We start from the raw sequence: 14,656 nt of genomic DNA, 5'->3' as shown, positions 1-14,656 counted from the left end.
TACCACCGTTGTTGCTCCTAGACGTTTACCGGTGCAGCTCTAGCAGGGCAGAAATTTGACAAATTGACTTGGTGGCAACGTCAGGGGTGGCATCCTTTGACGGAGCCATGTTGAAAGTCACTGAGCTCTTCAGTAAGACAATTTCACTGCCAATGTTTGTCTATGAAGATTGCATGGCTGTGTGCTCGATTTTATACACCTGTCAACAATGGGTGTGGCTGAAATAGCCGAATCCACTAATTTAAATGGGTGTCCACATACTTTTGTATTTACACTGCATTCGGAAAGTATTCAGACCCCTTCACTTTTTCCACATTGTTACATTACATCCTTATTCTAAAATTGATTAAATAAAATAAGAATCCTCGTGGTCAAAAGTTTTGAGAATGACAAGTATTGGTCTTCACGAAGTTTGCTGCTTCAGTGTTTTTAGATATTTTTGTCAGATGTTACTATGGTATACTGAAGTATAATTACAAGCATTCCATGAGTATCAAAGGCTTTTATTGACAATTACATTAAGTTTATGCAAAGAGTCAACACCCTTCTTTTTCAAGACCTCTGCAATCCGCCCTGGCATGCTGTCAATTAACTTCTGGGCCACATCCTGACTGATGGCAGCCCATTCTTGCATAATCAATGCTTGGAGTTTGTCAGAATTTGTAGGTTTTTGTTTGTCCACCCGCCTCTTGAGGATCGACCACAAGTTCTCAATGGGATTAAGGTCTGGGGAGTTTCCTGGCCATGGACCCAAAATGTCGATGTTTTGTTCCCCGAGCCACTTAGTTATCACTTTTGCCTTATGGCAAGGTACTCCATCATGCTGGAAAAGGCATTGTTCGTCACCAAACTGTTCTTGGATGGTTGGGAGAAGTTGCTCTCGGAGGATGTGTTGGTACCATTCTTTATTCATGGCTGTGTTCTTAGGCAAACTTGTGAGTGAGCCAACTCCCTTGGCTGAGAAGTAACCCCACACATGAATGGTCTCAGGATGCTTTACTGTTGGCATGACACAGGACTAATGGTAGCGCTCACCTTGTCTTCTCCGGACAAGCTTTTTTCCGGATGCCCCAAACAATCGGAAAGGGGATTCATCAGAGAAAATGACTTTACCAGCCCAGTCCAATCCCTGTACCTTTTGCAGAATATCAGTCTGTCCCTGATGTTTTTCCTGGAGAGAAGTGGCTTCCTCGCTGCCCTTCTTGACACAAGGCCATCTTCCAAAATTATTCACCTGACTGTGCGTGCAGATGCACTTACACCTGCCTGCTGCCATTCCTGAGCAAGTTCTGCACTGGTGGTGCTCCGATCCCGCAGCTGAATCAACTTTAGGAGACTGTCCTGGCGCTTGCTGGACCTTCTTGGGCGCCCTGAAGCTTTCTTCACAACAATTGAACCTCTCTCTTTGAAGTTCTTGATGATCCGATAAATGATTGATTTAGGTGCAATCTTACTAGCAGCAATATCCTTGCCTGTGAAGCCCTTTTTGTGCAAAGCAATGATGACAGCACGTGTTTCCTTGCAGGTAACCATGGTTAACAGAGGAAGAACAATGATTTCAAGCACCACCCTCCTTTTAAAGCTTCCAGTCTGTTATTCTAACTCAATCAGCATGACAGAGTTATCTCCAGCCTTGTCCTTGTCAACACTCTCACCTGTGTTAATGAGAGAATCACTGACATGATGTCAGCTGGTCCTTTTGTGGCAGGGCTGAAATGCAGTGGAAATGTTTTTTTGGGATTAAAGTTCATTTTCATGGGAAAGAGGGCCTTTGCAATTAATAGCAAATTCATCTGATCACTCTTAATAACATTCTGGAGTATATGCAAATTGCCATCATAAAAACTGAGGCAGCAGACTTTGTGAAAATAAATGTGTGTGTCATTCTCAAAACTTTTGACCACGACTGTCCACACTATAACCCATAATGACCCAGCGAAAACAGGTTTTTAGAAATGTTTGCTAATGTATTAAAAATAAAAACCAGAAATACCTTATACGTATTCAGACCCTTTGCTATGACACTCGAAATTGAACTTAGGTGCATCCTGTTTACATTGATCATCCTTGAGCTGTTTCTACAACTTGATTGGAGTCCAACTGTGGTAAATTCAATTGTTAGGACATGATTTGGAAAGGCACAGTTGATAGTGCATTTCAGAGCAAAAACCAAGTAATGAGGTCGAAGGAATTGTCCGCAGAGCTCCGAGACAGGATTGTGTCGAGAAGAACACAGTTGCCTCCATCATTCTTAAATGGAAGAAGTTTGGAACCACCAAGATTCTTCCTAGAGCTGGCCGCCCGGCCAAACTGAGAGAAGGGCCTTGGTCAGGGAGGTGACCAAGATCCCGATGGTCACTCTGACAGAGCTCCAGAGTTCCTCTGTGGAGATGGGAGAACCTTCCAGAAGGACAACAATCTCTGCAGCACTCCACCAATCAGGCCTTTATGGTAGAGTGGCCAGACAGACGCCACTCCTCAGTAAAAGGCACGACAGCCCGCTTGGAGTTTGGCAAAAGGCACCTAAAGATTCTCAGACCATGAGAAACAAGATTCTCTGGTCTGATGAAACCAAGATTGAACTCTTTGGCCTGAATGCCAAGTGTCACGTCTGGAGTGCTGCAGAGATGGTTGTCCTTCTGGAAGGTTCTCCCATCTCTACGGACAATTCCTTCGACCTCACGGCTTGGTATTTGCTCTGACATGCACTGTCAACTGTGGGACCTTATAGACAGGTGTGCGCCTTTCCAAATTATGTCCAATGAACCTAATTTACCACAGGTGGACTCCACAATTAAGTTCTAGAAACATCTCAAGAATGATCAATGGAAACAGGATGCACCTGAGGTCAATTTCGAGTCCCAAAGCAAAGGGTCTGAATACTTATGTAAATAAGGTACCTCTGCTTTTTATTTTTAATACATTTGCAAAAAAATCTAAACCTGTTTTCGCTTTGTCATTCTGGGGTATTGTGTGTAGATTGCTGAGAAACAATAAATGTTTAATACATTTTAGAATAACTTAACAAAATGTGGAAAATGTCAAGGGGTCGGAATACTTTCCGAAGGCACTGTATGTATAATTATCTGCATGTCAGTAAGGGGATCCACTGCATGAAACCTACTCTTCAGTTAACAGACACACACACTCCCTCCCACACTCTCTCTGTCTCCCTCTCTCTCCCAGACATACACACACTGCTCCTAACTTTAAAAACTTTAGGCACCAAACAGAATGTAAGCAGTAATATTTTTTTATATAGTTAGGCCTATATGAATCCTTCCTTTGAAGAACATCTCTTGAGTAGCAGACCTTTTTCCTTTCTTCCTGCGCCAATCAAATTTGCCTAAACCTACTGTCAAAGTACCCTGGTTGTTAGCTTGCTAGGTAACATGACTGAACGTTGTATGTTTTCAAACCAATCATTAGCGGGCCGGGATTAGTTTAAAATGGCCCGCGACATGGTTTGTGAAATTCTATCAAATGCGCGCGAAATCGCGGAGGAAGAAAAAAGCTAGCGCTGGTTATAGGAGTAATTTTCTTAACCGTTTGAGGTAGAGATGTTTTCTTTGCTGTAAAGCTGCAAAAGCATGCCTGTCATGAAGCTGATTTTCCTCTCTGGCACTGCTGTGTGACAACCAACTTGCAAAGCCTATACTCAGGCTGGCCTGTGCTCTTGGTGATATCAGGGATGAAATGATATACAATGTAACAAATGTAACAACAAAAGACTGATCAGGGTCTCCATCCCCGCTCGCCATCAAGGCTAAATTCGATTTTAAAAACTGATGGAGGAATAGATGTGCAGGAAGAGCGTTCAGAGAGAAGCAGATGAGTGAGTGCTGGTGGGGGATGCGGCTGGCTGATCACAGCTGCCACACATGATATGCGCATAAAAGTGAAGTGGACATTATTGGACTGGTGCATACAGTAGACTAGTTGCTGTTGTTTACACAATTAACTGAACTTTTAAACAACTGACTTTATAAACATTTTATAACAGGCGCCAGCGTGTTCTTTAGATCGGTAGGGCCGAAAATGTTGTATGAAATGGTACTCAAATGTAGGTATCATAAGTATCATGATGTTTTGGTACCGTGATATTACCTTAGTACCGGTATACTGTACAACACTAATTCCTTGTGTTATCCTTCTATTATTCTCTCTGTATTGTTGCATGTCACGGTTTGTCAGCACCCATTGTTTAAAAAGCATGTGACAAATAAAAATGTGATGATTTGACTTGTGCAAATGGTGGAGGCACGCGTGAACGCGCAAATGGAGGGCCGAGGGGAAGAAATGTGATTATTTATATTTTTTCTTTGTTGCTATTCGAACGGTTATTACTGAGATCGCAGTCATTTGGCTGGCCAATTACAGTGATCCAAAATTCCATGACCGTCACAGCCCTAGCCTCAGTACTGCTCACAGTCCTGCTCTGCATTGCCTGCCTTATGCCCCCTACGATCCATCTTCCAGCCCTCAATACGCCCCCTTTGGGATATCCAGCTCAAATCTTGTCATCTAAAGAGTTATTATGTGACAGACTGACACACTCAGAGAATAATTTAATGTCGTTGTCTACTCGGGGTATGCGGCAGTCACCGACGCGCGTTTAATGTGAGTGGGTCAGAGATGCAACCGATCCTGTCTTTGAGCCGTCCCAGACGTCCCAATATTTTTAAACACGTTTGACTTTATCAGCACAAAATCGGCAATGCTCTTGTAGTGCGAGATGTGCAACAACAAGTTTTGAAAACGGTGATCAGCAATAGCCTATGAGAGCTAACCAGAGAAGAAGCCAAAGATGACATTGTATCGCATCACTCAGAATGTGTACACTCTTGAGCAAAAGCGATGACTAAGCTACTACTAGTTTGTACTTGCCTTTAACCAAAGGCAGTGTCAAATCTTTACAGTACCGAAGTTCAAAAGCAATGTTATTTAATTCAAAATGTATTGACTAGATATTTCAACTCTGTATGACAAGCGTGAATGTATTGGTTTTATTTTTCAATGTTTTATTTTTTTGGGCAAGCCTGAATGTCTGGCTGAAAATGTTTTGAGGCTGCTTTGAGCCACAGCTCGTTCTATGTTAACAATCTAATCACATTGTTTTCGCGAGACATCGTGGTATGGAGAATCTTCACGACTAAGTGAAGGATCTTGTAGTGTGTGACCCCCCCGTCCCCGTCTGTGCCACATCATTTAGTGTGCACACCACTACACTGGCAAGTCAAAAAAACTACAGGAAAGGCGGTTGTTTAAAGGCTCAGCAATGTTAGGATTTTGAAAGTCGTGTAGTGTACACATGGCATTACAAGACGGCACAAATAGATCTGTGAGCAGGCTATGGCCAAACTGGAAGACAAAAAAAACAAATAACAATGCTACTTGACAACCACTAATTTAGAATAACACATTTTTACAACTAAAGGAAAAAAGACTGCTTTTCAAGAGCTTCCACCAACAGACAGAAACATTTGTCCAGGGGCCTGTCCAGGAGGATGTAACGTTACAGAATGTTCAGATAGAAATGTATTGTGTAGAACAGATACTGTATAATTGTCTGTCAGACTAGAGATTGGGAATCGTGTCAGCTCTATTCGTTCCATTTCTAGCCGTTTCTTGAATGTTCAGAATGTTTCACACCACTGAGTAGTGAATTCACCTAGTAGTTGTAGGTTAAACTTACATGTTGTTCCTGCTACAGCTTTGTCCTTCCCCTCCAACAGATCAGTGAGGTGTTGAGAAGCCTCTTCGTACTGGTCAGACAACCTGCAACAGGAGAGGTACAGTTGTAACTTGGGAAAGAAAGAAAGATAGATACCTGCACACACTGTTGAATGCTCCTGCAGTTTTATTGAGTGCAAAATTTTAACCCAAAAGTCTTCGTCAGGCTTGAGTTATAACTCCCATCTCAAGCGCTCTTGTCAATCAAGTCAAGGCGAAACAGTGAAACCCCCACTTCTAAACATCCCAGTTGAACATCATGTTTATGCATGTATTTGACAGATGGTGTCATGGTCAAGTTCTCACCTGAGACCAAGTAGGGCTGTGGCAGTCATGACATTTTGTCTGCCGGTGATTGTCATGCAAATAACTGCCGGTCTCACGGTAATTGACCGTTAATTAACCAACACATTTAGCATCTCCTGTCTTCCACACATAGCCTACAAGCCACTGACGCAGACCTTTGAAACATCTATAAGTCTAATAAATCCATGTAATGTAGCCTACACCTTCACAATAAAATCAATTATTTATTTTAGACTGGTCTAAAGAAACATGATATGAAGAAAATGTAATTCATTTCAGAAGAACAGAATAGCATACTCTGAGTTGTCTTTATGTTTGGTCCTGATCTGGCTATGCCATATGGCTGTGGGCTACACTAGTTCATTTAGTAGACAAGATCTGTGGCATTATTTTATAATATGAAGAATACAATTTAATATAGCTGAATAAAATTGAAAGGATATTTTCTCAAAACGATTTAAGGGAGTGCACACATGCGGCTATTCTGTGTAGCGCTGTTGATAAAGAAACAGTTCCTCCTACAGTATATGCTTAATTTAGAGTTATTTGAGGACCGCCACAGGAAAGGAAGACCCAGAGTTTCCTCTGCTGCAGAGGATAAGTTCATTAGAGTTAACTGCATTCAGATTGCAGCCCAAATAAATGCTTCACAGAGTTCAAGTAACAGACATCTCAACATCAACTGTTCTGAGGAGACTGCATGAGTCAGGCCTTCATGGTCGAATTGCTGCAAAGAAACCACTACTAAAAGGACACCAATATGAAGAAGACTTGCTTGGGCCAAGACACACGAGCAATGGACATTAGACAAGTGGAAATCTGTCCTTTGGTCTGTTGACTCCAAATGTGCGATTTTTGGTTTTTGGTTCCAACCGCTGTCTTTGTGAGATGCAGAGTAGGTGAACGGATGATCTCCACGTGTGGTTCCCACCGTGAAGCACGGAGGAGGTGGTGTGATGGTGTGGGGGTGCTTTACTGGTGACACTGTTGGTGATTTATTTAGAATTCAAGGCTCACTTAACCAGCATGGCTACCACAGCATTGTGCAGCGATACGCCATCCCATCTGGTTTGCGCTTAGTGGGACTATCATTTGTTTTTCAACAGGACAATGACCCAAAACACACCTCCAGGCTGTGTAAGGGCTATTTGACCAAGAAGGATAGTGATGGAGTGCTGCATCAGATGACCTGGCCTCCACAATCCCCCCACCTCAACCCAATTGAGATGGTTTGGGATGAGTTGGACCGCAGAGTGAAGGAAAAGCAGCCAACAAATGTTCAGCATATGTGGGAACTCCTTCAAGATTGTTGGAAAAGCATTCCTCATGAAGCTGGTTGAGAGAATGCCAAGAGTGTGCAAAGCTGTCATCAAGGCAAAGGGTGGCTACCTTGAAGAATCTAAAATATATTTTGATTTGTTTAACACTTTTTTGGTTGCTACATGATTCCATGTGTTATTTCATAGTTTTGATGTCTTCACTATTATTCTACAATGTAGAAAATAGTAAAAATAAAGAAAAACCCTTGAATGAGTAGGTGTGTCCACACTTTTGACCTGTACTGTATGTGTGAAATTTGTTTTGATTCAGAATGGACCACCATCATGCACCTGTTTCGAACCACAAATACATGGTCATCTATGCACTTATAATGCATTCGGAAAGTATTCAGACCCCTTGACTTTTTCCACATTGTTACATTACAGCCTTATTCTAAAATGGATTAAATAAAAAAAAATCTCAATCTACACACAATGCCCCATAATGACAAAGCGAAAACAGGTTTAGAAATGCATAAAAAATAAAACAGAAATACCTTATTTACATAAGTAAATCAGACCCTTTGCAATGACACTCAAAATTGAGCTCAGGTGCATCCTGTTTCCATTGATCATCCTTGAGATGTTTCTACAACTTGATTGGAGTCCACCTGTGGTAAATTCAATTGATTGGACATGATTTAGAAAAGGCACACACCTGTCTAGTGGTAAGGTCCCACAGTTGACAGTGCATGTCAGAGCAAAAACCAAGCCATGAGGTAGAAGGAATTGTCCGTAAAGCTCTTAGACAGGATTGTGTTGAGGCAAAGATCTGGGGAAGGGTACCAAAAAATGTCTACAGCATTGAAGGTCCCCAAGAACACAGTGGCCTCAATCATTGTTAAATGGAAGAAGTTTGGACTCTTCCTAGAGCTGGCCGCCCGGCCAAACTGAGCAATCGGTGGACAAGGGCCTTGATCAGGGAGGTGACCAAGAACCCGATGGTCACTCTGACAGAGCTCCAGAGTTCCTCTGTGAAGATGGGAGAACCTTCCAGAAGGACAACCATCTCTGCAGCACTCCACCAATCAGGCCTTTATGGTAGAGTGGCCAGACGGAATCCACTCCTCTGTAAAAAGGCACATGACAGCTCGCTTGAAGTTTGCCAAAAGGCACCTAAAGGACTCTCAGACCATGAGAAACAAGATTCTCTGGTCTGATGAAACCAAGATTGAACTCTTTGGCCTGAATGCCAAGCGTCACGTCTAGAGGAAACCTGGTACCATCCCTACGGTGAAGTATGGTGGTGGCAGTATCATGCTGTGGGGATGTTTTTCAGCTGCAGGGACAGGGAGACTAGTCAGGATTGAGGGAAAGATGAACGGAGCAAAGTACAGAGAGATCCTTGATGAAAGAGCGGTCAGGACCTCAGACTGGGGCGAAGGTTCACCTTCCAACAGGACAATGACCCTAAGCACACAACCAAGACAACGCAGGAGTGGCTTCGGGATAAGTCTCTGAATGTCCTTGAGTGGCCCAGCCAGAGCCTGAACCCGATCGAACATCTCTGGAGAGACCTGAAAATAGCTGTGCAGCGACGCTCCCCATCCATCCTGACAGAGCATGAGAGGATCTGCAGAGAAGAATGGGAGAAACTCCCCAAATACAGGTGTGCCAAGCTTGTAGCGTCATACCCAAGAAGACTTGAGGCTGTAATCGCTGCCAAAGGTGCTTCAACAAAGTACTGAGTAAAGGGTCTGAATACTTATGTAAATGTCATCAGTTTTAAATTTGCCTAAATGTCTAAAAGCCTGTTTTTGCTTTGTCATTATGGGGGTATTGTGTGTAGATTGATGAGAGAGAGAAATGATTTCATCCATTTTAGAATAAGGCTGTAATGTAACAAAATGTGGAAAAGTCAAGGGGTCTGAATACTTTCCGAATGCACTGTAAATAGCGAATGGAGGACGCTTTTCCCATGGTTCATTTTCATGCCAGCCAGGTACACTATACTCCTGTTTTAAAGAGATGCAAAGTGCTTAATATTAAGAAAGTTGAGAAATAAATATACTAGGCCTAGCCTATAGAAAGCTGATGGGATCCTCCTCTTTTTAATAGGGGCTATCACTCTGTTTTCTCACGCTATTGCATAGCCAACATGAGCTCATGGGCTCTCATGAAGTGTTTGATTAGATTTTCAAACTCATTTGCATTGATGTCAGAGTGATTCTGTTGATTCTTCCTCAGAGTATTACACTTAGAATGTACAAATAAATATATTACTTACCTTTAGCCCAAAATCTGAACGTTGTGTGTGTGTGTTTGTGTATGCATGCGTTTTACTAACCTGGTGTTTTGGTCTCGTTCTGGCCCCACTAGCTTGTAAAGCTCGTCCAGGGTGGTGAGCTCTGAGTCTGTGAGGAGTGAGGGTGTGCCTCCCCCGGTGGCCCCTTGTCTCAGCTCCTGCCTCACACTGTCCTCTCCCAGCCTGTCCAGGAGGAACTGGATCTCCAGCACAGTCTTCAGTCTCTTCTGCTCAGCCTCCTCTCTCTGGAGCTGCTCTCTCCGCACTGCCTTCTTCACTGCCTTCTGGATCTACAGAGACAGAGGAGACCAGGGAGTCAGAATCAAACACTGTGCAGGAGCTCTGGGTTGCTTTTCATTCCAGGTCTCCAGGAAGCCGTTTCCTCCCATCCGCCCTTGTTCACCCACATTCACAGATTTGATAGGACTAGATATGTGAAAGCAATATGGGAGAAACTAGGTGGAGCTATACTGCTTACACCTAGTCGTTTCAGATCCATGAAGGGGGGAGAAAGCATCCTCCCGGAATGAAACGCAACCACCCGGGCGTTGGCCACTTTAATGCAAACAAGGATAACACCAGAGAGGGGGACCCAAATCAGTCACATCCCGACAGACAAGGACACATTGCATTAGATACTCTTACATCTTGCCCCAGTGCGAGGAAGCTCTTCTGTAGCTCTCTGGCAAACTCCAGATTATTATTCACTTCCTGATACTTGGTCAGGGCATCCTGCAGAGATGACAGAGGGAGAGGAAACTGGTTTACATTTACATTTTAGTCATTTAGCAGACTCCCTTATCCAGAGCGACTAACAGTTAGTGCATTAATCTTAAAATAGCTAGGTGGGACAACCACATATCAGTCATAGCAAGTAAATGCATTGCATCCTTCCTTCCTGCTCCCTTAAAGTATTCACTGAACTGACCACATATGCTAATTGATGAAAGCAATGTAATGGAAAGCTTGCTTACACCAACCCAATAATGACAGATCAGTGACAACTTCAAGGAAGTAGTCAGATCAGACCATATAGGACTCATATACAGTATACGTTGTTGACCCACCAGCTGGTCCTGGTTGAGACGCTCCCCTTTATTCTTCTTGGCTTGATAATCGTCCAGCTTGCCCTGTGAGACAGAGGTCAGGTTTAACATGCATTCATCAGAGGTGAAAATGATCCAAATAGGGGTTGATGGCATAATAACAATTAACAGATTCTCTATAGTAAAATCTCTCATGTGGTGATCCAGAGTGAAGCAGATGCCTTCATCTGACCAGTTAGATTTTAATTGAAAATTGGCCAAAATACATAAAAACCTGCAACAGATATTCTATGGTAACCTCGTCCCTAGGCTCAATTACTAAATATATGGTAACTTTCTACACTAAACAAAAATGACAGAGATTTACTGCAAGTGCTGACCACATGTCAATGTTGTTGTTGATACCTCTGAGAAATGGCAATACATCTCAACATAGACAAGGGTGCCTGACAGCTAGACAGTTAAAGCTGCAATGGGTAACTTTTTGGGCGACCCGACCAAATTCACATAGAAATGTGTCAATCTCATTGAAAGCAAGTCGCGGTAGATCTGTTCTATGTGCGCCTTTTCTATGCGTCCCGTTCTTAAGTTTCGTTTTTGCTTCTTTTACTTTTGTTTTTGTACACCAGCTTCAAACAGCTGAAAATACAATACTTTTTAATTAGCACAGTTTAGATGCCACAATGATTCTCTACACTATACTTGCTTGTTTTGTCACATAAACTGAAATTAGGCGAACTATTAGAATTTTAGCAACCAGGAAATGCATAGTGAAACTTTCATGAGATGGACCTTCTTCAGACAAGCTTTGGCAAACATCACAAATGTGTAACGCTCTAGTCAGGGCTTACCAATGCCAACATGAGAAAACATTAACGCCATAGACCAGTGTTTCCTCTGCATTCTTAAAGTGTGGCGCTGTGCCACGGCAGAATCATTGCCGCCACACCAAAAGAAACATTATATTTCTACCAAACAGTTTCAATAAAGTTCTGTAGAGCATCCTTCCGCTTTTCTTGGTAAACAGATAATCTGTCTGGGTTCAACACAGTTCTGAAGGTTATTTAGCTCTGTGAGCTGTGGCAGGCAGCCTGCAACTCAAGAAACATAGCGTGCCGGTGACCAGTGCTCGATACGGACGCTCTGCAGAGTGAAACACAATTCACTTGAATCACTTCAGAGTGCTCCTGTGTGGGAAACCGCAAGACAGGTACGGTAGCTTGTTTTTTTTAAACTAACGTTAGCTAGCCAACTACATAAGCTAGCTATAACCTAAAAACATAATTTAGATCTATAATATTGCTGCCACAATTGTAATGGCAATTAGCTATCCAATATCCACAAGTATTTTGATGATAGAAACATGGTTAACTAACATTACTAGTCTAGCAAGTTAGCTAGCTAGTACGTTTGGAACTGTATCAAGTACAAGCAAGATAGCTACATGTATCTGTCTTCGATTAGATTTTTTTCTCAGATTAGTTTATATTTCAGGGGTTGGACCAGCTGAAGGCAATGACAACGCTGGCCTCGCAGTTTGATGAGTGGGGCAGTCTACCTCTGCCTTAGCCAACTGACAGCAATCGCACTGACTATACCAGTGTCTTCCGTTAATTGTGAGAGGGACTTCTCTGCAATGAAACGAGTAAGAACATTTAAATGTGAAAGTAGATCCTCTTTGTCCCTCTTCCTTCTCGTATTATTCTTTCTGTCATTTCAGGTCAAAACAGACTTGAGGAACAGACTGCAGGGAGAACATCTAGCCGCCTGCATGCGGCTCTCCATCAACACCCCCCATCAAGGAGCTCTATTACAGGAGGGCATTGGGAAAGCCCAGAAGAATAAAGTGCTCTGACAAAGGCTATAAACTATGTCAGAACTAGGTTTTTGTCAGAACCTGGAAAGAGATTTCTAACGCCCTCCTTTTGTGATGAACATGAATTTCTGGGCTCTAATTCATGTAAAGTCAAATGTTCCGCTGTTAATTATGTCAAGATAAACTTTATTTCAGAAAGACGGTCTCTGTTGCATTTCTTTAGATAGCTTCAGCACTCAATCCTAGATTGCATCCTGTATGCTATAATAATTTTACCAATAAATTATTGAGCTCATTTCTGGGGGTGGAAATTATATTTTAGATGGTTTATTTGTGTTTTAACCTTTTAAAAAGTCACCAGAACCAAGCTTTTCAGTACATATACATATATATATTTTTTAAATCTCATTTACAACTGCGACCTGGCCAAGATAAAGCAAAGCAGTGCGATAAAAACAACACAGTTACATATGGAATAAACAAAAACGTACAGTCAATAACACAATAGAAAATCTATTTACAGTGTGTGCAAATGTAGTAAGTTATGGAGGTAAGGCAATAAATAGGCCAAAGTGCAAAATAATTACAATTTAGTATTAACACTGGAGTGATAGATGTGCAGAAGATGAAGTGCAAATAGAGATACTGGTGTGCAAATGAGCTAAATTAATAACAATGTAAATAACAATATGGGGATGAGGTAGTTGGGTGGGCTAATTACAGATGGGCTGTGTACAGGTACAGTGATCAGTAAGCTGCTCTGACAACTGATGCTTAAAGTTAAATGAGGGAGATACGTGTCTCCAGCTTCAGAGATTTTTGTAGTTCGTTCCAGTCATTTGCAGCAGAGAACTGGAAGGAATGGTGGCCAAAGGAGGTGTTGGCTTTGGGGATGACCAGTGAGATATACCTGCTGGAGCGCATACTACAGGGTGGGTGTTGCTATGGTGACCAATGAGCTAAGATAAGGCGGGGATTTGCCTAGAAGTGATTTATAGATGACCTGGAGCCAGTGGGTTTGGCAACGAATATGTAGTGAGGGCCAGCCAACGAGAGCGTACAGGTCACAATGGTGGGTAGTATATGGGGCTTTGGTGACAAAACGGATGGCACTGTGATAGACTACATCCAATTTGCTGAGTAGAGTGTTGGAAGCCATTTTGTAAATGACATCGCTGAAGTCAAGGATCAGTAGGATAGTCAGTTTTACGAGGGCATGTTTAGCAGCATGAGTGAAGGAGGCTTTGTTGTGAAACAGGAAGCCGATTCTAGATTTAACTTTGGAATAAATAAGGACTTGCATCTTGCAAAGTGTATTTTGATTCATGCAAAATTGCATTCTATTTTGAACTTAGGTTACGCTGTGCCCAAAAAGCTTTGTCCTAAAAATGCTGAATCTAGCCATCTTTGCACCTGCCTAGCAACTCAACCAGCAGCACTGATAACACCAAGCCTAACCAGCCTAGCTTAACAAAATGAGATGAGTTGATAAATTCAATTTCTGAGAATGATGATTATCATGTAACAACGTTGCCATTTCAAGACATCGATGCCAACTAACATCCCTTTGCCTGCAGACAGTCACAATCAAAATCAAATCAAATGTCATTTGTCAAATGCACCAAATACAACAGGTGTAGACCTTACCGTGAAATGCTTACTTACAAGCCCTTAACCAACAAAGCATTGAAGAAAATATTTACTAAATAAATAAAAAAAATGAATTGGGCTAACGTTAGCTAGCATAGCCGTATTTCCATGTGCTTGAAAAAACACATTGCTCATTCTTTGCCAAATGAACAAAATATTTGACGCAAAAAATTTTTTTTATATAGTGCATTCGGAAAGTATTCAGATCCTTTGACTTTTTCCACATTGTTACGTTACAGCCTTATTCTAAAACGGATTAAATTGTATTTTTTGCAAATGTATCAAAAAAATCTGAATTATCACATTCACATAAGTATTCAGACCCTTTACTCAGTACTTTGTTGAAGCACCTTTGGCAGCGATTACAGCCTTGAGTCTTCTTGGGTATAATGCTACAAGCTTGGCACACCTGTATTTAGGGAGTCTCTTCCATTCTTCGCTGCAGATCCTCTCAAGCTCTGTCAGGTTGGATGGGGAGCGCCGATGCACAGCTATTTTCTGGTCTCTCCAGAGATGTTCGATCAGGTTCAAGTCCGGGATC

General features: G+C 42.2%; 1 protein-coding gene and 1 long non-coding RNA gene across 4 annotated transcripts in view; one reads left to right on the top strand and one right to left on the bottom strand.

The window, feature by feature from the left end:
• The window catches only part of caprin1b (cell cycle associated protein 1b), a 46,547-nt gene that overhangs the window by 23,721 nt on the left and 8,170 nt on the right, over positions 1-14,656 (bottom strand). For all 3 annotated transcript variants that reach the window (XM_041869083.2, XM_041869084.2, XM_041869085.2), the window contains exons 3-6: positions 10,671-10,733; positions 10,249-10,335; positions 9,646-9,893; positions 5,696-5,778 (exon numbers count right to left, since the gene is read on the bottom strand). In XM_041869083.2, the coding sequence (XP_041725017.1) occupies positions 5,696-5,778; positions 9,646-9,893; positions 10,249-10,335; positions 10,671-10,733 (481 nt within the window). The remainder of the gene's footprint in view (positions 1-5,695; positions 5,779-9,645; positions 9,894-10,248; positions 10,336-10,670; positions 10,734-14,656) is intronic.
• LOC121555271 lies at positions 11,605-12,654 on the top strand. Its single transcript, XR_005997870.1, has 3 exons — positions 11,605-11,859; positions 12,144-12,294; positions 12,370-12,654. It is a non-coding gene; the product is annotated as an uncharacterized LOC121555271 (long non-coding RNA).

This window comes from Coregonus clupeaformis, chromosome 11 (genome assembly GCF_020615455.1).
Source record: "Coregonus clupeaformis isolate EN_2021a chromosome 11, ASM2061545v1, whole genome shotgun sequence".
NCBI classification, from domain to species: domain Eukaryota; kingdom Metazoa; phylum Chordata; class Actinopteri; order Salmoniformes; family Salmonidae; genus Coregonus; species Coregonus clupeaformis.
Note: the sequence above shows the minus strand (reverse complement) of the source record. Positions and strands in the feature narration are given on the sequence as shown.